The following is a 26,445-nucleotide window of genomic DNA, read 5'->3' as shown; positions in this document are numbered from 1 at the left end:
AATCAGGCTTTTAGAACTTTAGGAGGTAAAAGGTTACTTTTGCAGGACATGGCACTAATCTCTAAAGTCTGGGTGTCTTACAAATCAACCTTCTTAAAAATAACAGCTGTAAAGAGAGTTTATGATGTAGAATGCAGTCTGCTCTTTTGCAGCTACAAGAAAAAGAATATTTCGCTCATCAGACTTTAGGAGGGTCTATAGTTTTAAGGGCAAATACTGCAATTCTAGTAACTAAGAAACGAGAAAAAAGAGACAGGTGCAAAAAAAAATCTCAAAACTTACCTAATAGAAAGTAAAAGCAAAGAATAGGACCGTTAACGAATGGAATATGGGGCAATCCCATTTTTAATTTTAATTTTTAGTAAGTGCCTATTGCATTTTTCTCATTATTTAATGCTAAAGATTTGGAGTCTACCTTTTACAGTTATACATTATGACATCACAGAATCACTGCAGTCTTAATTTTTGCTGACGTGTGTGAAGATAAATAGAAATCCTTCTCTCTGTTAATTAGTTAATATAATTAATATAGTTAATATAATTGCTTTCTGTAAGAAAATGCCTAAGATCAGGGATCTGGATGCCATCTTGTTCTGCCTCCTCTGATGTATCTTCAACTTCTCTTTACTCACTGAGTCTTTACTCTTATCATCGGAAAATGCTCAAGTTTCTCTGTCTGGAAAAACCAAGCAAGCAAACCGAAATCCCCATGCCAAACAAAACTTCTTTCTGATTCTATATCCTAAAACTATCTACTATGTGGTGGTTGTCACATGACCAAACGATAAAGAGTTGAACGTGAGTCTGCCTGTCCAATCACGTAAGTTAGTTCATGTGTCTGGCGTACATTGTCATGTGCGTGAATCCTCTACAAGTGGTTGTGCTTTTGTGTATTTTACTATACAGTACTGTATAGAGTACAGTAGAACAGTATCTTTATTACAAGCCCAGGATGTCCAGAAGCAAGTGTAAAAGCAGCGGTGATGTAGCTGGTACTGCTAAGAAGCGCCAAGCGATAATGATGGAAACAAAGGTGAAAATAATCGAGAGTGGAGTGACAAGAGGAAGAAGAAGTAACTGAAGAACTGAAGAGATTCACGTCGCAGGGAACGCAAGGGGATTTTCTTTATTTGAGGAGACACTGTTACCGTTTCTGAGGCACAGGACCTGAATGTAGAATGGTACACAAAGGTTGCATCAGCTGTTCAGAATGCGATCCATTCCTATAATGTCTTCTAGGACGAGAAAGAAAGAGCTACTACTCAGACATCACTGGATCATTTTTTCAAGAGGGTAGATAGAATTGAATCCAAGGAACCAGAACCTGTGCCATCAACGCCAGGCGTGAGTGAAACTGCAGCTTGCCCTCTGTCTCCCATTGTGATGATCCTTCAGCTCTACCATCTCCCACCTCCTCTCCCTCCTCCAGTCAGTAACTCTTCTTTCCTGTTCACTCGATGCCAGCCCCTGGATGCCAGCTGTTGTACTGTACTACTGTGCTTTTCAAGGTACTGTACAGTAAGATTAACAATGTTTTATTTTTTGTGTTTGTTTGTTTTTTATGTATATTTGTGTGGAAAGTATTATAAGCCTATTATATAGTACAGTACTATATAGCCAACTGTGTTAGTTGGGTACCCAGGCTAACTTTGTTGCAATTACGCACAAACTGGACTTAGAAACACACTCTCGGAACAGAACTCGTTCGTATGTAGGGGACTAACTGTATGGCAATATGAGCTAATGAGAAGCTGATGACAGAGGAGAGAAAGCAGATAAGAAATGTTAGAGAGGAGTGATGGTGGATATCATAGAGATGATAATTTTGAGTAAAGAACTAAAGAAAGAGAGTGAACTAGCCATGTGGATATCTGGTGAGGAGCATTCCAGGCAGAGGACACATTATGTGGCAAGGCTCTGGGGTAGAAAGTGTTCCTGGTATTTTCAAGTAATACCAAGGAAAGCAGTACAGACATTAAATGGGAAAATAGTAGAAATGAGATCAGCGAGATAATGAGTAGCTCCATCATATAAGGCTTTGTAGGTCATAGTGAAAATATTAGCTTTACTTCCAAGTGAATAAGAAACCATGGGAAGACAGTGAGCAAGATCTCACTTAAAAATATTAACAGGATCACTGTGGCTACTGTGTGGAGAATAGACTCTAGGGGGCAAAAATAGAAGCAGGAAGACAAATTAGGAGGTTATTACAATAATCTACATGAGAGATGATGGTGGCTTTGACCAGGGTGGTGGCCCTGAGGATGGTTAAGAAGTGGTAGAATTTTAGATATATTTAATTAGACAGACTATAAAATTGTTGAAGGACTGGATCCAGGCAGTGTGAGAGAGAGAGGTCAAAGTTATCCTGGCCTGAGCAACTAGAAGAATACGCTTGTTATTAACTGGACTCTAGATTTGAGATTCACCAGCATATAAATGGTACTGAAAGCCATGAGACATGATGAGATCACCTAGGTAGTAGGAACTGATAGAAAAAAGCACTCCAAAAATGAGAGGTCTGAAAGAGGAAGAGGAGTCAGCAAAATAAACTGGAAAAAAAAAAAGAAAAAGGTGACTACCTTATGAGGGACTTTCTCTAGCACATGAAAGTAAAAAGTGGTAGATTGTGTGAAATACTTATGGCAGGCTAAGTAAGCTGAGGATTGAGCACTGACCAGGAGATTTAGCCACATGGGGTCATTAGTGCCCCTGAAAAGGGGAGTTTGCTGGAGTGATGGAAGTAAGGTCTGACTGGAATTCAAGTGAAATGGGAAAGGAACTGGCAGCACTTTCAAGGAGTTTTCCAGTAAAGGAAAGAACAGATATGGGATAGTAGTTGGACGGGAAAATGGTTCCAAAGAGGATTTTCAGAATCTGTGCTCTTAACCACTATGATAGACGACTTCAATTAATAAAGCTGAAAACTGGCCATCAGGGCTCACCAGGTGGCAGAGGAGCAGACACAAACAACTCATTGTACATTTAGATTCAATAAGAGCAGTGAATCCCAGATTAAGTACTATGGGAGGAGAGAGTGAGGCGGAGAAGAGAAAGATACCAGAGATGTCTTCCAAACTGGGTTTTAAAGAATGCCTAGGATTTCACCTGCCAGAGGTCAGGGAAAGAAAAGATGCAGAAATGGGGAGGAGAATATTTCAGGTAGGCAAAGGAGCTCCAAGGAAGCATACGAGGTCCAAAAATAATTGCATGGAAATGATGAATAATCCAGTGTACAAACAGTGTGCATGGGCAGCTGCTTGGGGTGCAGAGAAGGAAGAATGGGGTGGTGAATTAGTCTGGAAAGGACATTAGTGGCACCTTAGAATGGCCTTGAATGTCATAATAAGGATATTTTAGTTTTTGAGTATAAAGAAGAGAAATTATCAAACATTTTGAAGTGAGAAAAGTGACATAACTGTTTCTGAAAGATAAATGATGGGACTCGAAGAACAGATTAAAAGGGGGCCCTCTGTCAGAATAAAGCACGGTTAGCATGCTAAAAAGGAATCAGTATTCTTTCTTTTAATAAAAGTGAATGCACTAGATCTAATTAAAATTCTACTCAAGTGAATCCAACACCACTCACATGCTTTCCCCAAAATACAATTGTAAGAACATGGTTTCCTTGTAGCATTTTCCAAAGAAGCAACATTAGTTTAGGAAATTATAGGAAAAGGTAAAGTAGACATATACTAAATAAAAATAAGCACATGAAGGACAGAAAGTATCAAAGTTCAGTTTCTCCATCATCAGAAAATATTTATGAAGTTATTTATTGTGTTTTTTATGCTAATACCTACTGAAAGACTTAAAGGACCTTTAAGTATTTCTTAACATAAAATTTTGCTGAAAATGGCAATCACTTAATGAAGTTACAAAAATCTTCAAAATACTCTTCAATTTAAAAGATACAGACCTGCAAATCTGACCACACATTATGGACTAAATAAGTAGCTTTAATTTGGTGAGCCAGTTTTCATGATCTGGTTTTTCACATACCTATTTGATCACTGCAAAATCAAAATGAAAGTTAAACTAATTCATCAAAATTTATGTATTTCTTCTACAGCTGTTTACAGTACTCATTATGAAAGAGAATAATAAAGTAAGTAAAGTATACACATCAATTACTCTGCTCTCCTTTGAAGTGTTCTAAAGGATTTTTATCCCATATCCCATTAAATGCTTTCTTTGGCATTTTATTCCCTTAGAAAGTTTCCAGATAAGGACTAATTATAACATTTAAAAAATTATATAAATTATTGAGTTTTAACATAAGTGTTAAATGCTAATTCACAATTACAACAGAGTAAAAATGTTACAGTTTTTAAGTCCATGAAAAAAGTTTACTTCTAATCTTATGTTATATAAACAATTAAAGAAACTTTCAGAATAATATTTCAAGTAGTCTGAAACAGTATATCACTTGAAGACAATTTATTTAATTAGCAAGAAAAGCTAAACAAAATGCAGAAGAAATAATTCAGTGATCTTATTTTCTGTCTTTAGTAATCTTGCTGGCCAGAGATTCCAATCAAGTTAATCTTGTTAACAAGGCTAATACAAGGAGACCTATAACTCCACTCATATTAAAAATATCCCAAAGAATTTAAACTAAAAAGAAGCATGGGATAGCAAAAAGAAAACTTTTGTGGACTATGAATTTGGTCCTAGCTCTGGTTCTTTTAGGCTGTATGACTTAAGACAAGCTTTTAACCACTTTATCTTAATTTTCCTTATTACTATAATGAGGTGACTGTAACAGATACTAGGAGTATAATATGTAGTTCAACTAACCCTGGGGTGTAGCCTGAAATGAGATTATAATTTCACTGCTGTTGAACACAAACAAGTATTTACAAAATACTATGTATAAGGTGTAAAGAATGTCAATAAAATGAACACTTATATGCAACACCAAACTTGAGAAATAGAACATTAACAGTCTCTAGAAATTCCTATGTGCCCCTCATCTTCCCCACCTCATCACTTTGTCCACTCAGTTGTCCTCCCTCCCATAGGATACTATACCACTGAATATTGCTTGTGTTTATCATTCTTATGCTTTTCTTGATTGTTTACCACATATTTACATTCCTGAATTAATTATACCGTTTGTGATTGTTTCCAAATTATATACGGATTTTTCTATAGCGTTTAGATTCACAACATTCATCCACTTGGATGCATGTAGTTGTAATTCATACATTTTCACTATGGCACAGTATTCCACAACAGTTTATCCATTCTCCTATTAATGAAATTTACATTCCTAGACTTTTGCTCTCATAAACATTGCTGCTATTGATCATTCTTTTTTGTTGTTGTTATTGCTGTTTAATTTAATTTTTTTTTAATTTGGCTGGGCCGAGCCGCACGGCTTCGGGATCTTAGTTCCCCGGCCAGGGGTTGAACCCGCGCCTGGGCAGTGAAAGCGCTGAGTCCTAACCGCTGGACTGCCAGGGAATTCCCCTTTTCTGTAGTTAAGAAATGGCATGTGGGGGAAAATGAAGCCCTAAAAGCTGGCTTCATTTCTCTTGGTTTCCATCTTCTCTTAGATATTTGCTGTGTAATTTTTAATTTCCTTGATAGTCTCTGATGTTCTCAAACCAATTAAAAACAAATTTAACTACACACATACTTGAATACACACAAACACACATACTTGTACACACACACCACACACTTGCATATATACACATCTCTAGCATTTTTAGTTTTTCTCAGAAGGAGGGTTAGCCTTAATTACTTAGTCTGCTGTTACTGGAAGCAGGTTTCTATCATTTTCTTTGGTTTCTGCACATGCCATCCTGACTAGAATATGGAAGACTCCTGTGTGGACACTACATCCTATGCATTCAGAACCTGATAGGCTGCCTGCCCCACAATGAACAACCACTGGGTTAAAAAATATAACATGTGCAAGTCTTGGCAACTAATTAGAATGTGTGGTTTGATGATGAGAAAAGAAAAGAATCGAATATGATTTTAAGATTTCTAAAGCTTGAAAATGGTCATGCAATTCCCCAGAAATGACAAAAGAAGTCAAGAGACAGAAGAAAGAGGAACAGAATTGGTGGGAAGCTGACTTTGTTTTTTGGCTGTGGCTGAATCTGGTGTATTTTTAAGGTGCTTAAGGTACTTAAGTGAGGCTGTTCAGAAGCTGTTGCTCTATATTGAGAAATAGAGATTTGAACTTCAAAAAAGACGTAGGAGCTGGATACATGATTTAAGTTATTTGTTGTGAGGGTAACTGTTAAGAGAAAGAGGAAATATAAAGAGACAGCAGCTAAGTATAAAACACTAGAGAATTTCTGGATATACCAAGGGGATGAGTAAGAAGAAAAATGCTTACAGAAGACAGATGAGAGTTCAAGGTAGGAAAAGGAAACTTAGAGGAATGCAGCTTAATGGAAGACAATGAGGACGAGAGTTTGGAGAAAACAATTATTACATGATCAAATATGGCTGAAAGCTCAATAAAGATCTGGAATCAAAGAAGTTTTAAATAACATCTACTGAGTAATAAAGGCAGGCAGGACTGTGGAGGATTGGAGAGGTTTGAATTTTTAAGTGAGAAGAAATGTTCAGAAAAGGGTGTAGATGATCTTAAGTGGTCATCAAGAGAACAACAAACACAGTAATGAACAGATTTGAGGTCTTAAAGGAAGGCAGGCAGTCAATATTTGAGTAGATGTGAATTTGCACAATTTTGTGACTTTTTCCAACAAGGTTAGCATCTTGGGGTGAGTTTAGAGAAAGGAACCAGTTTTCAGGAAACCACAAGAAATTCACTTTCAGACATTTTGAAGATTAATATAAGGAAAAGAGAATGGAGATAGGGACACAGATTTGGGAGTTATCTACATAGAAATGACAATTAAAATCAATGGTATATTGGGCTTCCCTGATGGCGCAGTGGTTGAGAGTCCGCCTGCCGATGCAGGGGACACGGGTTCGTGCCCTGGTCCAGGAAGATCCCACATGCTGCTGAGCGGATGGGCCCGTGAGCCATGGCCGCTGAGCTTGTGCATCTGGAACCTATGCTCCGCAACGGGAGAGGCCACAACAGTGAGAGGCTGGCGTATCACCAAAAAAAAAAAAATCAATGGTATATGTAGATATTTATATGTCACAATTTCTTTTAGTAAAAAAATAGGCTATTTTTCTTAGAGAAATTATACCTAATCTGAAAATAGCTTCTATTTCTGTTAATAAGTTTGGATTTGTTTTTAAGAACTTGAAAACTACCCTATTTTAGTTTGAAGAATAATCCTATTATAACGAAATGGCAATCAGAATCCTAAAATTATAACTAGTACGAAGAAACATTCATGAAACTTGAAGGGACTGTGGATGTATGCTTGAGTATGGCAGTTGTTAAACCAAATATTATGAAAAATTCTCCTAATCCTTGCCTTTCTGTATAGGCAGCCATTATCTGGGGAAAACAGAAACAAAACATATGCAAGGCTACTATTCTACCAGTAGAGACATGAATGGCCACACTGGCTATTTAAGATTGATATCTGTTCTAATTAGTTAAGTGTTTACGCTGTAGTGGTTGTGAAATATTTTAAATATAACCTCTGCTCATATTATAATATTATATTCACTGAATTACTTACAAATAACATTTCAATATTTCTCAAATTCTGAAGTACATTTTACATATATTTCTTTATCATCACAACAACCCTTCAGGACAAAAGTGAATCATTAGAACCCTTACTTTAATAATGATTAACCTAAGATACGGTTGCTGCATAGTTCTTTGTTACTTACTGAAATCACGCTCAAATTCAAAGCTTCTTCTACTAATAACAATGACCCTGAATGAATTCACCTGAAAACTAAAAGTCACTTCACTTATAATACAGGATAGTTATTCTTATTGAAATGAAATCATCATACCATTTGGTGATGCCATAACAATCTTTAATAATATCCTGAAGTACGGCACGATAGAAGAGTGATTCAGTAGGCAGCTGAAAAAAATGCAGATATATATGAGCATAAGAAACAAATAAAAAAGAGAAATCAAATCAATACTTGAGAGTCAGAACCGTAAGTGAATGTTAGAAACCTGAGTTTGTTGCTAAACATAGGGGATAATTTTATAACTTTTCTATTCTAAGTTACAATGTACTTGGAGGCTAGTTCTCATTGAGAAAATAGAAGAAACTATAAAAGAAGTAGTAGTGAATGAGGAAGAAAAGGAATAATCAAAGAAAAATTAGCTAATGTCCCAAATGGAGTGTTTATCAGTTAAAAACGTAGAAATAAACTTCATGACCAACCAAGTCAGTCCTGTATAAGAGAGCAGACATGTAGGATGTGTGCAAAAGAGATAAGAATGTGCATCTTTCCTAATGGTAGTGGATTAGAGATATTACCAAGGATTCACAGCCAGAGAGAGAAGGTACTACCCTAAGTAAGGACATACTAAAATATGTCTGAGGCCTAAAAGATCACAGCATTGCTACTACAGAGTTGAAAAGAAGGGCCTTGGAAAGGACATGAGATCAGAGACTGAAGTCTCAGCAGGAATTCATTTCCTGGGGAAAAAGAGGCAGGAAGTGTCCATGAAGGTGCAGAGGTAGGAAAAAAGGAATAGCTGAAGAGAAGGTCCCTAATGACGCATAAGAGTTTCAAAGTAGAAGGTAAAAAAGTACTATACATAAAAGAAAGAGTGCTTCACTGTAGCAATGTAAGAGGTACCCTTAAACTAAGAAAATACAAAAAGTTGCCAAAACTCCATCCACATCCCCATCCAACAGAGATATCAGCAACAACCACCTTGCTTCCATGCAAAGTTATTATCGAAAAAAAAAAGGAAAAATGAGCAAATATGGAGGGAGGCTGGCAATACTGAATGCTTTTGAGAAGTCAAGTAAGTTAAAAACTAAAAACTCTCCAACTATGGGTAATGTTTTAAAGATAGAGTTCAGTGGAATGTGTACTTCACTGAGTTATCCTTTTGTAACTTCTATTCTCCTTCTGAGCCCCAAATTGTTATCTCCATTTGTTTTCAATGAGAACACATCTGGATTCAGGTGGAGTTTAACAGAAAATAAAACTTTGCCTGTGTGCTCAGGCAGAAAACCTACTCTACTGTCCCTTTCCCCCATCTAACATCAAGTTCCTACACTATGGGCCCCAGGTGCTGAGACTACAAAAAACCACAAGTTGGGAGTCGAGGGTCAACAATTATTTCCTGGGTCTTCACCCAATGGCATTGCCTTCTTAAGTCACTGGAGAATGTCTGACTTGTAGGGTCTTGACAGAGCACTTTGAACAACACAAGTTATATCCTCTCTGGATGTTCACAACAGTGAGGAGGGTGATTACAGTAGGAAACGGTGTTAGGGATACCACAGTCCCCAACTCAACTCCTAAAATAACTCAATGAAAGCAGACACAAATACATACTTGAGTGCTCACACTGAACTTTATAACCTTCAAAAGGCACACTCCTTATGAAAAATTTCTTTCCAAATACAACTTCTTGAGACAAAATCTGATTTCTAAACTTTCCTTTCTTGAAGATTTCTCCAAACATTTCATTAAGAATTTCCTCTCTCTAGATATATTTTCCATTTGATGTTTTTTCATCTTGAGTAATTTTTTTCTTCAGTACCCCAAATCTCTATCATCTGCTCCCCACTTTCCCCAAATCCTTTCAGTTCTCTCACAAAAATGCTGAAATCCCTTTTCATATATTAACACCTACTCTTATACTGTTCTACTGAAATTCAAGGCATTTTGGGAAATAAACTATTACATGAAGTGAAATATTAGTATTATAAATGACTGACAAAGTTCTTAACTTTTTAGTTGATTAGCTATAATAGGTAGGATTTTTATTTATTTTTAATATCTTTATTGGAATATAATTGCTTTACAATGGTGTCTTAGTTTCTGCTTTATAACAAAGTGAATCAGTTATACATATACATATGTCCCCATATCTCTTCCCTCTTGCGTCTCCCTCCCTCCCACCCTCCCTATCCCACCCCCATCACAAAGCACTGAGCTGATCTCCCTGTGAGGAATTTCATTTTTATGTAAATTTTATATGAAACTCCTAAAAATAGTCAAGCTGTTATTTGAACTGAAGAAGCCTAGCTCTGATGTCCCAGTAGTACCAAGTCATGATGCTATTTTGCCTCTCTGACACTTTGGCAGGGATAGGGTGTCATTCATTTTTTTATCATATACTTTCATTTAGGAAAGCAAAGAAACTCTTAAAAATAAAGCTCTCCTTTCCCATGCCTTTTAGAAAAATTATGTAAAATGGTATCCAAATAATTTAGAAATAAATGTATATTTATATTGTTATTATAAACTGATTGTAGGGCTTCCCTGGTGGCGCAGTGGTTGAGAGTCCGCCTGCCGATGCAAGGGACACGGGTTCATGCCCCGGTCCAGGAAGATCCCACATGCCGCGGAGCGGCTGGGCCTGTGAGCCATGGCCGCTGAGCCTGCGCGTCCGGAGCCTGTGCTCCGCAACGGGAGAGGCCACAACGGTGAGAGGCCCGTGTACCGCAAAAAACAAAAAACAAAAAACCAAAAAACTGATTGTAGAAAGGCCACCAAAAAAGACCAAGAAATGTATTTTAAGCAAGAGAACATACAAAAATGGAATGCACAGAGGAACACAAACAGGATAGAATAAAATCATCATTTCCCAAGTTACCCTGAGTAAATAAGAGCTTTACAGCTGTTTCTTAAGAGAAAGGAGAGTTATGAAGTGCCTTCGAATGTGCATTCCTGGAATAACTAGGACTATCCATCCTGATAAATACAGATGGGGGTAAGTGGGAAGGAAGTCAACATCTCCCAAGCAGCCTGTGCCTGACTACTCCAGGAATAAGCTAGATGTGGCTCAGAGTTTACTTTCTTTCCTTCACAAGTGATAAATCAACTTAACAGTTTAATGCATTTTAAAATGGGAGGGAGCAGAAAGAGTACACCCTTAAAGTGTGTGTGTATATATATATATATATGTGTGTGTGTGTGTGTGTGTGTGTCTGTGTGTATATATATATTAGACATGCATTTTACAGGTCTAGTGGAAAGGGCACTAAGCTAAAAGAACACTGCAATTAACTGAGCTAGAATGCACTACTAAACTTCTGCTGTATATCATGTTCTCATGTAAGTCTGGGGAATACCCAACTCATAAGCTTGACTGTAAACATGAACAAGCCCTTGGGAAATTGAAAAACAGAGCACAAGTGCATTGGGGCACTATTATGATTAAGGCTCTTTCCTCTTCCAGACCCCAAAGGAACCACTATTTTGATCTGTACTGTAGTTAAGAGCTAGGGCTCCAGAGTCAAGAGACTCAAATCTCAGTGTTCACTACTTAACAGTTTCCTCATGTGTATCATGGGATAATAGTCCCGATCTCACAGGCCATGTATGCAGCACTTTAATTGATGAAGAATTGATGAAGAAATTGATGAAGAAAACTTTGAACAGTACTTTGGTAAGCTCTGTGTTAAACTTAGGTATTCTTTTCATGATCATAATTATTAACCACCTGTAACAGTAACAACAGTTGATATTTATTGAACACTTACTATGTGATAGACATGGTTTTAAGCATTTTACATCTTTCACTCATTTAATCCTAACAAAAACTCTATGAGGAAGGTATTATTGTTACTCTTATTTTTTTATTATTATTTTTTTATTTTACAGATAAATTAAGCTATGGAGAAATCATGATGTGTCTCTGATCACTAAGCCAGTAACTGATGAAGACCAGCAGACTGCTGATGCAAACCAGCAGTCTGAGACTAAAGTTTACACACTTAAACAATATGCTCAAATGCCTTTAAAAAATCAGTTTTTATCAATTTTCAGATAGGTATAATGAGTAAAAAAAAAAAACCACACAAAATTCTTAGCATTGTGTCTGGCCCAGAGAAAGCACTCAGTAAATGATACTTGTTGCTACTATTATGCTACTATTATTTTTAAAAATTCAAATTGACATATTAATCCTCCCTGAAAATAAGCAAAAGAGAAATTTCTAAAATTTAGGGCAATAAGAAAACTTCTGTGAAAAATTTAAAAGGAACTCTTAAAAAAATACTTTAAAATTCCTAATATGTTTCATAAATCTTAAGGTAGAGGAAAAGGCAATTACATGAATATGTGAAGGATACACTTAACATCTGTTTATATGTAAAAACCCATTTGGTTTTTGCAACTAATGACTAATGAAGTCAATAAAGAAGAAAGTTAAAAAACAACCAACTAAAATGTGTGGTTTGGACTATAGTTAAAAAATAAATTGAATGCTATACCTTGTTTATCTTTGCTTGAACTAAGCCCATAAAAGCCTGACAGTCAGTAATAACATTCTTTAGAAATATTTATAGACTGTTTAATATAGTATGAATAAATGAGACATTAGTACAAGAGTATAATGTGGAAGTTTTCCTAAAAGTTCAATTTACTTTTCCTGAGAATTCTCTTTTAAAGTAAATTCTCTTTTAAAGTAAACTTACAGAACATGTGTAAGTTTGAATATGAATAGGTGACAAGAACAGGTGATACTTATAAAAATCCATCAGGTTTTAGGTTCATCAGCAGGTCAAGTATGAAGAGTACTCTGAGAAAAACTATCACATTCATCAGTTGGATTAGAGTAAAAACGCTCACTTACCCCTTGGCCGACTGCAACGCGCTCCAGTGCCTTTAAGGAGAAAAAAATAAGACAAAGACAGCTGATATATTTAGTCTTGTCTTATAAGACTTATAAACACACTGTATAAGGGCTTGTAAAAGTGACATTTAAAAAGATTAATTAAATGATAACATATTAGTTTATACACTTAAAAGTGTTAATAACATTAAGGAATGTTAACTGGTACACTTGTATAATTTAGGGCTGATATATGGATGTGTGTCATGCACACAAACACATACACACCCCAACTGTATACACTCCTTGAATTTTAGAAGGAATTAGAAAACAGGAAAGAAAGAAAATGACATATTCTTGGCTCACTTTTATTGCAGCTAAAACAATCAAATAAATCCAAAACTATTATTATTTATAGACATACATAAACATATTTATATACGTACTACTTTTTAACTTATTTTCTTCCAATTTTTTATAAACGTATAATTTCATCTTTTATTAAACAAGATTATATTGAACTGATTATAGTTGAAATCTTAGTTTAGAAAAGTACATATATTTTTGGTCTGCATGGTCAAATTCAAATCAAATTCACATATGATCAAGTCACCGTAAGAGAAAGTAATACATATTTTTGCAATTTTATAGGTAGCTGCTTTTACACTGATATTTATTTAAAATTCAAAACACTTTTATAAAAAAAAATTATAAAATGTTCCCAATATTTATAAAATTTTATAAAGTTTTCCCAATATTTTATAAAATTTTCCCAATATTTCTCATAAATACTCATAATCTAACATACATGAAAGGATTTGTTATAATTTAAAAATGGAATAGGGCCTTCTGAAACTTTCAATTTTTTAGACATGCATTTCTACACTTACGTTGTTTTATAACTAAATTAGATATAACATTTTAGCTAAAATTTTATTTTTAAAGTTTTCCTTAGAAAATATTTCAAACATAAAGAAAAACAGTAAAATGTAACAGTGCATATACTTCCTACTCACATTTAAAGTACTCATATTTGCTTCAGATGGCTATGTCTTTATAAATAATACTTTTTAGATACAGCTGAATCGTGTACTTTTAAAACTGAAAGAAAATGTGCAGATTATCCCAAGTGCAATTTTCTCAGATGCACGAGGTCACTGACAATGGCAGGGTCTTGACACAAGCTGCACAGCTAGTTAGCAGGTGAATAGGAACTAAAAACTTGTTTTCTGAACCCCGGTTTACTTCTCATGCCCTCACACCATGAAGAGTTAGTGGGAAAATGAGTTCATGGTATAAAAGCTTGCTTTAAAGAAATTTTTTGAAGAAAAAAAAATGTAATTTTTCAATTGACTTCAAGGATACCTTCATGAACATCAAGAACCAGAGTGCTATGAATACAGAAGATAGTTACTATATAATTTTTGTATTAAATTAAGTAGCAACAGGCCCAGAACAAGTATGTTATTGAAGAAAACACTGAGTTTTCATTTACAGTACTGGTTGTGTTCATTTCAGATTAAATTTTTGTGTTACTTGCTTTGCTAAAAGGCCGAACTATCAATAATAAAGATACAAAAGTTTTTAATAATAAATGATTTGGCATCAATAAAAATCTCATATAACTCAGGACTACTTTTGGTATGTGTTGCTGATGTGTTTGTTTTAGAAATACCAATGATAAATTCTGATTACATAATAAAAGATAATCAGGTAGGTGATAAGCAGTTTCTTACAAACATTAATAATTTTTCTTGGCCAATAAATATACCAAGTGTTCGTTTCATACTAATCTAAAATATTTTACAGTTTTATCAGGCTAAAAGTATGTTGACAAGATTGCACTAATGTAATTAAATTTTCCCCTCTGGTTAGTACCCTTAACAATTTATCTGAAAGTGTCACCAGAAAGGTATACTTCTCTCTCTCTCTCTCTCTCTCTGTGTGTCTCTCTCTCAACCCCTTAAGTTTTGAATATTTGTAGAAAAGGTCAGTTATGGAGCAAAAGGCAATAAAACAAGATGCACCAAAAGAAATATGTTCCTTAGACTTTCCTAGATTAGCATCAAAAAAAGAAGTCAAGGTGAGCAAAGACAGGGATAGAGTTTAGGAGAGGGGCATTCCATGAGAAGCTGACATTGGTCAGGCAAAGTTCTTAAGTGTGGCACGGTTGACAAATTCTACATTCTGGAATTTATTTTTCAAAAACTCTTCTTTTTGGTTTGTTGAATGTTTATTTTTATAGCAAACATTTTTATTTTGTGGATATATCATATCATTTTATTTTCTAAGGGATACTAATAGTTATTTTATTTTACTTTGGATAGTATCCATTTCCTCCAAGTTGCTACTCTTCTATTTGTTTATCTGATCTCTTTTCTTTCATGTTAGACTTTCTTAGACAACTAGTGATTCTTGGCTTTTTGATAATTAAAATGTGGTAATCATAAACTTGATTAGAAGCACTGTGCTTATGAGTGAGGACTTTTAATTGTGGATCTCACCACAAAGGTCCTATTTCATTGTGAAATCCCTAATGCCAATACCTTTAGTCTTTTCTCTTAGGCTAATCAGATTCCCTATAAAAGACTATTTCAGTTTCTTGCCTAGAGGGTATAAGCTGCCAGCATTCTGGGAACCAAGTCATTCCAAGAATGACCTCCCATTCTAACAAGACCCTAAATGAGTATCATTTACAAATATAATGAAAGAAAGCCAAATTCCCAGAAAAGTATTTTAAGAGGACTCACAAAAGGAAATCATTATTTGAGCATAAATAAGATTTTGAAGTTAATTCTCAGATATGTGACCCAGAACACTAGAACACTTTTTTTATATTGCTGTGTTACTGGCAATATAAAAAATATTGAGATAATGACTACAAAATAGTTAATTTATCTTGGGATTGGGCATTAAACACATTATTTTAAAAGCTATATTTTAAATTTATGATGACAAAGTCCACTTATACCATTTAACTGGCATCTGTTCCTTTTTAAACCAACATAACACCACAAACAGAGAAGACTGTGGCTAAAGTGTTCTAGGTCTAAGGACACGAGCTAAATAAAGATTTCACTTAACTAGATAGTTACTTCATATCCCAGGTAGCTTAATAATATTTTTCCCATTTTATAAAAAATCAGGAGGCCAAATGATCTGCTACAAACAAACACAAACATACCACAGAGCTGTGGATAAAGCACTACAGTAATTCTGTGTTTAAGACTTGGTTGTTGGTACATTTTATATGATAATTAAAGTAATTATATTAAGAAATTAAGTACTATAATGTAGAATTATAGTATAATTATAAATTGTTATCACACTGCATGCAGAGTAATGTTGGAAAGGTAAGTCATTTTCTTCCTCATAATTTGCAATGCACAAAAACATTAATTATGACACTCTGCAAAATTTGGCATTTAATGAAGCCAAAAATAAATAAATATAATTCTGCAACATCTGGATAAAACTCTAAGTCCAGGAAAAAAAACAGTCATACCAAACATGCTGACATTCTGGCATTCCGGCCACAGCACCATCTCTCTTCCTTTAAATAGTGGCACATTGGAAATCCCCACTTTTCTTGGGTACATTCTGCAGACGGAATAAAAATACGGATTATTTAAATAAAATTCTTCCTCTTTTAGTTAAAGTAAATAATCTATTGAGAAAGCAAATCAGTCATTTGAAAGTCAAACAGTAGTTAAACATGTAAGTGGTAATGTTTAACAGTTCATTCCAGTATGTTAATTAAAAGCATATTAATGTTATGAAAATGGTATTTTCTCAACAACAGCTGTTTTGTATTTAAGCTCCAGGTCTGATACCAACCAATTTGCCAAAATTATTTCTCAAATATTTAGCAAAAGCAATTTAAAATGGAAATACTTTGCATGTTCAGTGTAACTACAGAAGATAAGTAATGAGATGCTGGGCATTTACTGCTGACCCGACTTTCTAATAAAATGGTTTATTAAATGTGACATTTGGCAATTTATTATAGAACAATATTAATTCATTCCTAACAATGTTGAAGCACCAATTTTTTTTCCAGCCACGATGTTCACTTTCCAGAAAATGAACAGCTGTATAGGCTCTTATTTTTTCACTCCCTTGACAGGCTGTAAGATTTTCAACTGTGATTCAGTTTGGCTCAACTGCATTTACGGTTCGAGTAACAACAAAAAAATCAACATTTTCTGCTTAATCACAGGTATCTGCTGCCCAACTCACTAACAGAGTTACACGTGCAACTTGCAGATGTGTAAGCCCCTTATGTACAACTATTAACTGCACAGGGTTTCTCAAAAGGAAAAAAAAAATTTCTATTTTAAATTAAAGTCTAGAAAAGCTTAAGCCTATCAAAACTGTGGCAATTAAAAGAAAACTGAGATGAATATAAATTTTCTATTAGGTTAAGTAAAACAGGAACTAGAAAACAAGAAAATGCTTTAAAAGAAAATACTGTTGAGGTAGATTCCACTAAATAAACTTCTGTGTTATGAAAGGTCAAATGATTTTTTATTAAAATAGAGAAAATTTAAATTTCATGCAGATCATAAGCCTGTGATAGTGATTTCTTTCAGGTATTAAAGTAAGATTTACAATAGACGTTATTGATACTCAGATGGAAGGTACTGACCCTGCCCTAGGAATATAAATAATAATAATGCTAGTATTTATACAGCACTTAATATTGTTAGGCACTATTGTAAGTGCTTTAAATGTAATAACTAGCTTTAAATGCTAAGAGCGTTAAATGTATTAACTAGTCCCCACAGCAATTCTGTGAAATAGGTATACTATTATTCTCATGTTTCAGATAGAGAAAGTGAGCACAGGGAGGTTAAGAAAACTGCCTAAGTTGCAAATCTAGCACATGGCAGAGTTGGAATTTAAACCCAGGCAGTCTGACACCAGGGGCCATGCTCTTAACCACCAGGCTATATAAACAATTTCACTTTACAAGTGCCCAGGAATCATGGAGCCCTTGAAGCCTATCCAGTAACTAGGGACCCTGGACTACTTCTCTGTCAATTTCCAAGATGCCTTGAAACAGCAGTTTGAGTTTTACTGAAGGCTTTATGATTTAACTGAAACATGATTATTGCTAAATCAAAGGGTTACTCTAAGTACTTCAATTTTTTTCTTACAACTGAAGAAAGAAATATCTAAACTTTACTGCAAAGGGTAAGGGGCTAGAGAAATGGGGTTGTGGTCTTTTATTGAGAGTGTTAGGAAAAGTGCTAACCAATAAAACAGCTAGTTCTTTCCCTACCCCCATCTGTTCTCTCCTTCTTCCTTGTAGTAACAGCACTCAATTTTTACCTGGCTATTCAGCTGCTCGGGTTAAAGACTGCAATTCCCAGACTCCCATGCAGTCACTAGGATAGCTACAGGGTAAGTTTTGGCTAACTGGATGAGGGCAGAAATGATGTGTGCAAATGCTCAAAGAGGAGTGGGGGGGGCATGATCTTTCCCCCACACTTTCCACTCCACTTCATCCCTCGAATGTGTTCATGTTGGCAAGCAGATGGTGGAGCAACAAAATAGAAGGACTCTGGGTTCTTGGAAGGCTTTTTGGTGCAGAGCTCCCTTACTAACTCTGTCTACCTCTGGACTGAAACAGAAATATCCATCTGTCTTGTTGAAGTCACTGTTACTTTGGGTTTGAACCCATTTTGCACCTAAATCTTTATCTTAATGCTTCCCAAACTTTTTTGTAGCTCAGCCCTCTGGGAATATGGCAAATTTTGTACATCACAGTGGAATAAACAGATAACTGTGTTGAGGCAAAACCTATGGGATGAAGGAAGCAGTATCCCGGGAACTCCCATATAGCATCCACAGCACACTAGTTGAATACTTCTGCCCTAATTAATACAGAAGTCTTCTTTGAGGATGTGATATTTGAGCAGAGATTTAAACGAGGAAGCAAGCCATGTAAATATTAGGGGAAGACAATGAAAAACAAATAAACAAAGTGCTTCCAACAGGATACAGTTTATCTCCAAAAACATAATACCAGAACATTTTACCATTTAAAATGATTAGCCAGCAATTTCTCAACTTATAATATCCCAACCAAATACCTACAAAATAAATTTCTACTAGGGGAAAAGAAGAAATGAAAGTCAACTTACTACAGAACATGAAAAGAATCCCACTTAAGAAACAAGCAATGCATTTGTAATGAAAAGTATAATTAGTGCGCCATCATTGCTCTGCAATTCACCTTATGTTGCCAGGAAAAAAGCAGGTCTACTTGTCTGAAAACAGGTAGAAATTTCCTCTGCCAATAATAATCTAAAAAAACTGACTGAGAAAAATTATAACTTATCATTAGATTGAAATGGGAAGAGTATTTCTGGAAAATATATTACAATGGAAGGGGTATATTATTTCCAGGAAAAAAAAAAATCTAAGAAATCCATGTCAAAGTTACTCTCAAATTGTTGACCTATAGAAACTGTAAGAGATAATAAAATTTATTCTGTCTCTAAGCCATTCAGTTTTGTGGTGATTTCTGAAACACCATTAGATGATGCATACAGTCTTGAAGTAGCAATCGAGAGGCTAATTACCTCATACAAGGGAACTGAGACAGAAAAATGCACTGCTCGATGAGGATGGGAAGTATGCTTCCTCAGAAAAGAGCTAAGTTTTGATTAGACAGTAAAGGAATTTTCAGAGAATAGGCTGCAGATAAAGACACTTTTAGTAATGAATGACCAAATTCCAGAAAATTTTGGAATTGAGGAGAGGTAGAAGACTAGTCAGAACAAAGGACATATAGAGATACATTTGATGAGAATCCCAGAAATCAGGAATGAATTGTGAGGCCAGGGTTTCTGGTGAGGGCTGACATGAATGGGGATCAAAGACATGATGGGATTTGGTCTTTACCATCCCTAGAGAGATAGTGGTGAAGCTGTGAGTGTTGTGGTAGGGGCGGAGGAAGGAATTTTTCAGGGGAATACAGAGTTCTGGGCTTGACAGTTGATAAAGGGAAGATGCAGACACGGATACACAGACTGGCATTCCTCTTGATTTCAGATGATATAGCATGGAAGCCAGCAGGGGAGCAGTCACAAACTGAGCACACAGGGCTGTCACTGGAGAAATGGAGGCTGAAAGATGGCAAGCATGTTCCCTAACTTGTGTTGATGAAGGTGAAGGCCTACAGAAGGGTGCCCTTAACCTGTGTGTAAGAAAGTTCTCCCTTCAACCCTACATAACAGTGTGAAAGACAGCTGAAGGGCAGTCTTACTCCATGCACATGGCTCCCCAAATCTCTATCCAAAACACCCATGAACTTTAAGGTCTTAGGGCAGTTTACAGCAATTGCCAGCCTTGGCTCAGGGCTATGTGAAACCACATTAAAGACTCACTCCTCTGGACAACCCAATGATTGTGTAATCACCTTGAAGTTTTCTGAGTCTGCATCACAGTTTCCTCTTTGACTGAGGTCACAGTAGCCTCACAGCTGTTCAATTTGTAAGAGAACAAGTGCAAAAAACTGATACAGAGAGACACCCTCAAACAAAGCCTTTCATATACTGATTCAATATAATCTTTAGAATCTATTTCACCAGCTTCATTCTGACTGCAGTGAAGAATGAGGCTCCCTTCTACGTCCTGTATCAAAGTCACTGTGTTCACCATTTCTATTATTAAGTCTCGGTCTCCTATTTAACTGTGTTCGTATATTTATATTCAAATCTAGTTAAACTGGGCATTAAACTTCCTTATCAGTGAATCAAGTTGCTTTCCTTTACGAGCACTTTCATGCTATCTTTAAATGATAATTTTGGAGTAGATGAAGCCTCTTGTTTTTTTCTTCTATTTCATTTCTTAGTCTTTTTTTTTTTTACATGAGATATGATTTGTTTTTATTGGTTATCTATTTTATACATATTAGTGTATATATGTCAATCCCAATCTCCCAATTCATCCCACCACCCTCCTGCCTGGCATTCCCTACTTAATGTCCATTCATTTATTCTCTACATCTATATCTCTATTTCTGCCTTGAAAATGGGTTCATCTGTACCATTTTTCTAGATTCCACATATATGCATTAATATACGATATTTGTTTTTCTCTTTCTGACTTACCTCACTCTGTATGACAGTCTCTAGGTCCACTCACATCTCTACAAATGACCCAATTTCATTCCTTTTTATGGCTGAGTAATATTCCATTGCATATATGTACCACATCTTCTTTATCCATTTGTCTGTCGATGGGCATTTAAATTGCTTCCATAACCTGGCTACTGTAAATACTGCTGCAATGAACATTGGGGTGCATGTGTCTTTTTGAATTATGGTTTTCTCTGCATATATGCCCAGTTTCTTAGTCTTTGCTGGCTTTAGAAATGCATTACTCTTGTAAATGTAGATGTTCTACTAGTTCTTCCTTCTTGTGTTAATCATATTATCCACTTAATTAAACAAGTTTGAATTTTAGAACAACCTTTTATTCTTCTCTCCTTTAATCTCCAAGTTCTTATATACGCATCCTCTTAATTATATCTCCTTTTCGTTTTCAATCTTCATTAGCTCTTGACTGGGTAAATGTAATCCTGCTAAAAAATTCTTTTTCCCTTTCTTTTTGCCTTCTTGTCCTTCCTCTATATTAAAAGTAACAGTATCTTTCTGAAAAGATCTACATAGGCCACTCAAACAGCTCTTGTTTCCATCATCACCAGCATCTGAGACCAAACCCAATGGGTATTTTTCTTACTGTAGATTTTCGAGAGCTTCTGATACTCCCTCCTTAAAACATTCTCTTCATCTGGCTTCCATGGTATCATTCTCTCTTATTTGTGGCCTAATGCTCCTCATAGCCCCTTGATAGCTCATTATTTTCTGTCTATTAAATGTTCTTAAGGCTTAATCCTCTCATTCCCCAAGCCCCTTTTATACTTCTTTGAATAAAGGCTCATAAACTCACATGCCTTCATCTGGTAAACAAAAGTATGAAGCGGCTAGGTAGAATGTAATGGGTACTAAAAATTTTGTATGGTAACCAAGTATCACATTTGCCTGGTCTTACTGCTTTTTAAAGTAAAATTTGGGCATAGTTAAGTCTATCTAAATTGCCTAAAATTAGTCTGAACTCTTGCCCTATCTATACTCTTTCCCTAGACAATCTTGTCCATATCTCAATACGTACTCATGATCCCTGTAATACATTCAGAGGGCTGCCATAACAAATGGCCACACATTGGGTAGCTGAAAACAACAGAAATGTATTCTCTCACGGTTCTGGAGGCTAGAGGTCTGAAATCAAGGTATCAGTTGGATCATGCTCGCTCCAAATGCTCTAGGAAAGAATCTCTGCTTGCCACTTCCTAGCTTCTGGTGGTTGCTGGCAATCCTTGGCTTGTAGATACCTCACTCCAGTTTCTGGGCAATTACATCTACTCCTTTAAATTTAATTCCCACTTTATTTCAGTCTGAACTTCTTTCTGGATTTTGACGTAAGAATTTTAAACTATTTGCTGAACATTTCTAAAATGAAAAATATGCAAAAATAAACTCATTTCCTAAGCCCACAAATCTGATCTTCACCCATAATGATATATCATTATATAGTCAACCAACCTAAAACCTTGCCATCATCTTTAGCCTTCACTGCCACCCTTACCCTGACCCTACCACATTTCCCTACCATTGGTTACCATGTTAGTTGGTTTTATCTCTGAAAAGGCCTGGTAAATTGTTGTCTCCTCCTACTGTTCTTATCTAAAGTATCCTTGCTTTGGACTCTTATAACTACTCCCTAACCAGTCTCCCTGTCCTGATCTAGCTCCATGCCAGTCTATCTTCTATTATGCGAAAAATTACTACTTTTCAGAAATGTAAATGAATGTATGCAACTCTTTTGCATTAAACACTCAAAAATATTTTTATGGAAAAAAGTATACTTTGCTTTCCACTGAATAATATTCTGAGACCTCAGTATAGCATTCATGACTCTCATAATCTGGCCCTAATTTCTTTGTTCATCTTTCTAAATGAAGACCAAATGTCACCTTTTTTAGAAAGCTTTCCTTTATCCCTTAGTTATGAAAAATTACTCTCTCTTCTAGTCTTAATAGCATTTGGTTTATACATCCATCACTCATTACTTCTTTCATTCATCTTTTCAATAATTCATATCTGTAGTTGATTAAAATCTATAGGTCACGAATATATCACTCTCAGACAAGCAAGAAAGTTCTACGTAATTGCTTGTGAATTCCTCACTACATCATGAGCTCCCTAAGGGGAAAGAGAGTATCTCACTTACCATACATCCTCCGCTGCCTACTACAGAACTTTGTTGAACTGAATCAACAGAATTACACAGATGAAACAAGATTATCTACATGTCCTCACTCTACTTTGAAAATACACACTTTTAAATTTTCTTTAGACCTAAATGAAATCTGACATATAATTTTATCTAGGAAAAATAAACAGGTATTATGCTGTTAGAGACAAATTTTTGTCACCTAAATTAATAATCTCAACTTACATTATACCTTTGTATATAGAGGGTTTTAGACTATCTTATTTAAAACCACAATGACTATTATTGAAAGATAGGAAAAAAAGATAGGGAAAAAATATATAAAGTGATTTTTTTTTTTTTTATTTTTGCGGTACGCGGGCCTCTCACTGCTGTGGCCTCTCCCATTGTGGAGCACAGGCTCCGGACGCGCAGGCTCAGTGGCCATGGCTCACGGGCCCAGCTGCTCCACGGCATGTGGTATCTTCCCAGACCGGGGCACGAACGCATGTCCCCTGCATCGGCAGGCGGACTCTCAACCACTGCGCCACCAGGGAAGCCCTATAAAGTGATTTTTGAGAGATTTTGCTTTACTCTTCACATATCTGACCCTCCTCTCCCTGTTTAGTTTTTCTCCTGTTTATAACCTGACATTATGTATCTATTTATTTGTTTTTCTATTCCCTGATGCCTTCTATCAGAGTATAAACTTAATGAGGGCAGGGACTTGGTTTTGATCAATCTTGTACCCCTGGTCCCTAGAATAGTGACTAGCATGTGTCAGGCACCCAATAAATATTTCTTATATGAAGAAAAAAAACCCAACAAAATCCTTAGGAATAAACCAAACTAAAACTGGGCAAGATTAACACAAATATCTGAAACAACAACCAAATAAATGAAAAGATAATTTATGTTACAAAGAGAAAAAAATATCAAAGACATAATTTATTCCCATAATGATCTTTAAGTTCAATGCATGTCAATAAAAATCCCAACAGGCTTTTTTTCTTTTTTAATGGACTTTAACAATCTGACTCTAAAACTCATTTGACACACAAATTATCAAAATCAGCTTTTAGGGCTTCCCTGGTGGCGCAGTGGTTGAGAGTCTGCCTGCCGATGCAGGGGACACGGGTTCGTGCCCCGGTCCGGGAAGATCCCACATGCCGCGGAGTGGCTGGGCCCATGAACCATGTCCGCTGGGCCTGCGCGTCCGGAGCCTGTGCTCCACAACCAGAGAGGCCACGGCAGTGGGAGGCCCGCGTACCGCAAAAAAAAAAAAAAAAAAAAATCAGCTTTTACTTTAAATCTGGTCAGCAATGTTTATTTTGATCTATACATTATAAAGAAAATGAGATAATTTAAAAATCACTCTTTTTAAGCATAAAACATTTTGCAACTTTTCTATGAATTTGCACTGTAAACCACATATACTTTAATCCCAAATGAAGACTCAAGTAAACTTTTCTACCTAAGCCTTATTAAATTGTTGATGTGATCAACATTTCAATTTTCCTCTTGCCAAGATCTCTGGATAAATAAAATATTTCATCATCAAATTTTAAAATGCTTCCTAATTGTTAATATTAAATAAGATTTTTAAATATTAACTATCTCCTTCTCTAAAAGATGGTCTACCCTTTTCGCATCTACACTAGAAATATTAGAAAGAACTCTAGCAAAATACGAAACAAAAGCCTTATTGTTCGACTTTCCTATCTGGCATTGTTCACCATACGTGCACTGAATATCCTGGCTTCCATTGCTGAGCCCAGACAATAAATGAGCTGCAGTTAGCGAGCCCTTTGTGACTGAAATCTCTTCTTTGGGGAAACTCACTCAGTAACCCTATATCTGGTCTCTAAAAAATATAAAATTTCATCTGTATGTCTTACACAGACCAATGAAGTAAAATAGTCACTCTTTTTAAAGTAAATAAATAAGTAAAACTCATATAAAAGAAAAATGAATGAGGTTAGCTAAGAAAATTCTGAAAAATAAGAACTTTGGGGAACTTGCTCTACTGGATTTCAAAGGTTCAAATAAACTACAGTAATTTTAACAGTATAGTATTATCACAGGAACCAACAGATTAAGGGAAAAGAAGAAAACCTAAAAATGCACTATCTGAGAAAGGTGTTATTTCCTATCAATGTGTGAAAGCATGGATTATTCAATAAATAGCATTCAGAAAAATATAAAAATAAAACCATTTTGCAAATAAACAAAAATAATCCAGATAGACTATGGAACTAGATAAAAATTATAGTTAGAGGAGAAGATTAGAAAAAAAATACCATCAATATAGCAGAAGCAAAATAGAATATGGTACATCCATTCCAAGGAATACTTTGTCCTGTATTAAACAAATTTAGTAAATCTATATATGTTAACAATGGAGAGAGCTCCAAGATACACTGCTAAGTAAGAGAGCAACACTGTACTGTTCTTCCTTATTAGGTCACCTTGCTGGTCCTCCTTATCTTCCCAAACCCCTTTGGAATATTCCTAGGTTCAGTCTCTGTACTTCTTTTCAACATTTCTGCTCCCTAAGTGATCTCACTCAGACTTAGTATCTATATGTTAATAACTCAGGGATTTATCTTTAACCCAGATTTGTCCTCAGAAACCCAGAATTATCTATCCACTGATAATATAGCCTCCACACTTGAATTTTTAAAAGGAAGGTCAAACTCAACCTGTCCAAAACTAAACAATTTCTACCTCAATTCTATTCTTTCAGCAGTCGTATTCAGTTCACTAAATGACAACTCCATTTTCCCATTGTTTCAGGCCAAAAATCTTTGAATTACACTTGGCTTTCTTCTTTCCTTCACACCCCCATTGAATCTGTCAAGTTCTGCTAGCAATACTTTAAAAATAATATTGAGAGTTTAACCATTTCTTCTACTGCTCCTCTCTGATCTAAACCACCATCATCTCTCATCTAGATCAGCTTCCTAACTGATCTCCCAGCTTCTGATCTTGACATTTTGTTTCATCCATACTGGTGTCTGCAGTGTTCCTTGAAAAAGGCAGGCAAGCTCCTCCCTTTGGGCTTTTTACTTGCTATTCCCTCTGCCTGGAACACTATTTCTCCAGAATAACTGCATTGGTCCCTCTCTCATCCTTCAAATGTCTGCTCAAATGTTATGTTAACAACAAGGTCTTCCCTGACTGCTTCATATAAAACAGTGTCCCTTCACAAAAAAAGCCTCAACAAATTTAAGAGGACAGAAATTAGTTCAAGCATCTTTTCTGACCACAACAACAGGAAACTAGAGATCAACCACACAAAGAGAAATGAGAAGAAAATGATTACATGGACACTAAGCAACATGCTACTAAAAAAACAATGGGTCAACAATGAAATCAAAGAGGAAATTTAAAAATACCTTGAGACAAATGACAATGAAAACACAAACATACGAAACACATGGGATGCAGCAAAAGCAGTCCTAAGAGGGAAGTTCATAGCAACATAGACCTTC

General features: G+C 35.6%; 1 protein-coding gene across 8 annotated transcripts in view; it reads right to left on the bottom strand.

Moving 5' to 3' along the window:
• METTL25 (methyltransferase like 25) overlaps positions 1 to 26,445 on the bottom strand; it is a 132,151-nt gene that overhangs the window by 51,254 nt on the left and 54,452 nt on the right. For all 8 annotated transcript variants that reach the window (XR_010932511.1, XR_010932513.1, XR_010932510.1 and 5 more), the window contains exons 6-8: positions 16,170 to 16,264; positions 12,686 to 12,715; positions 7,918 to 7,991 (exon numbers count right to left, since the gene is read on the bottom strand). Coding sequence is in view for 4 of the 8 variants with exons in the window: in XM_067697472.1 (XP_067553573.1) it covers positions 7,918 to 7,991; positions 12,686 to 12,715; positions 16,170 to 16,264 (199 nt within the window). In the remaining 4 variants the exon portion in view is untranslated. The remainder of the gene's footprint in view (positions 1 to 7,917; positions 7,992 to 12,685; positions 12,716 to 16,169; positions 16,265 to 26,445) is intronic.

This window comes from Pseudorca crassidens, chromosome 11, assembly GCF_039906515.1.
Source record: "Pseudorca crassidens isolate mPseCra1 chromosome 11, mPseCra1.hap1, whole genome shotgun sequence".
NCBI lineage: Eukaryota > Metazoa > Chordata > Mammalia > Artiodactyla > Delphinidae > Pseudorca > Pseudorca crassidens.
This window is presented reverse-complemented; position numbering and strand designations above follow the sequence as displayed.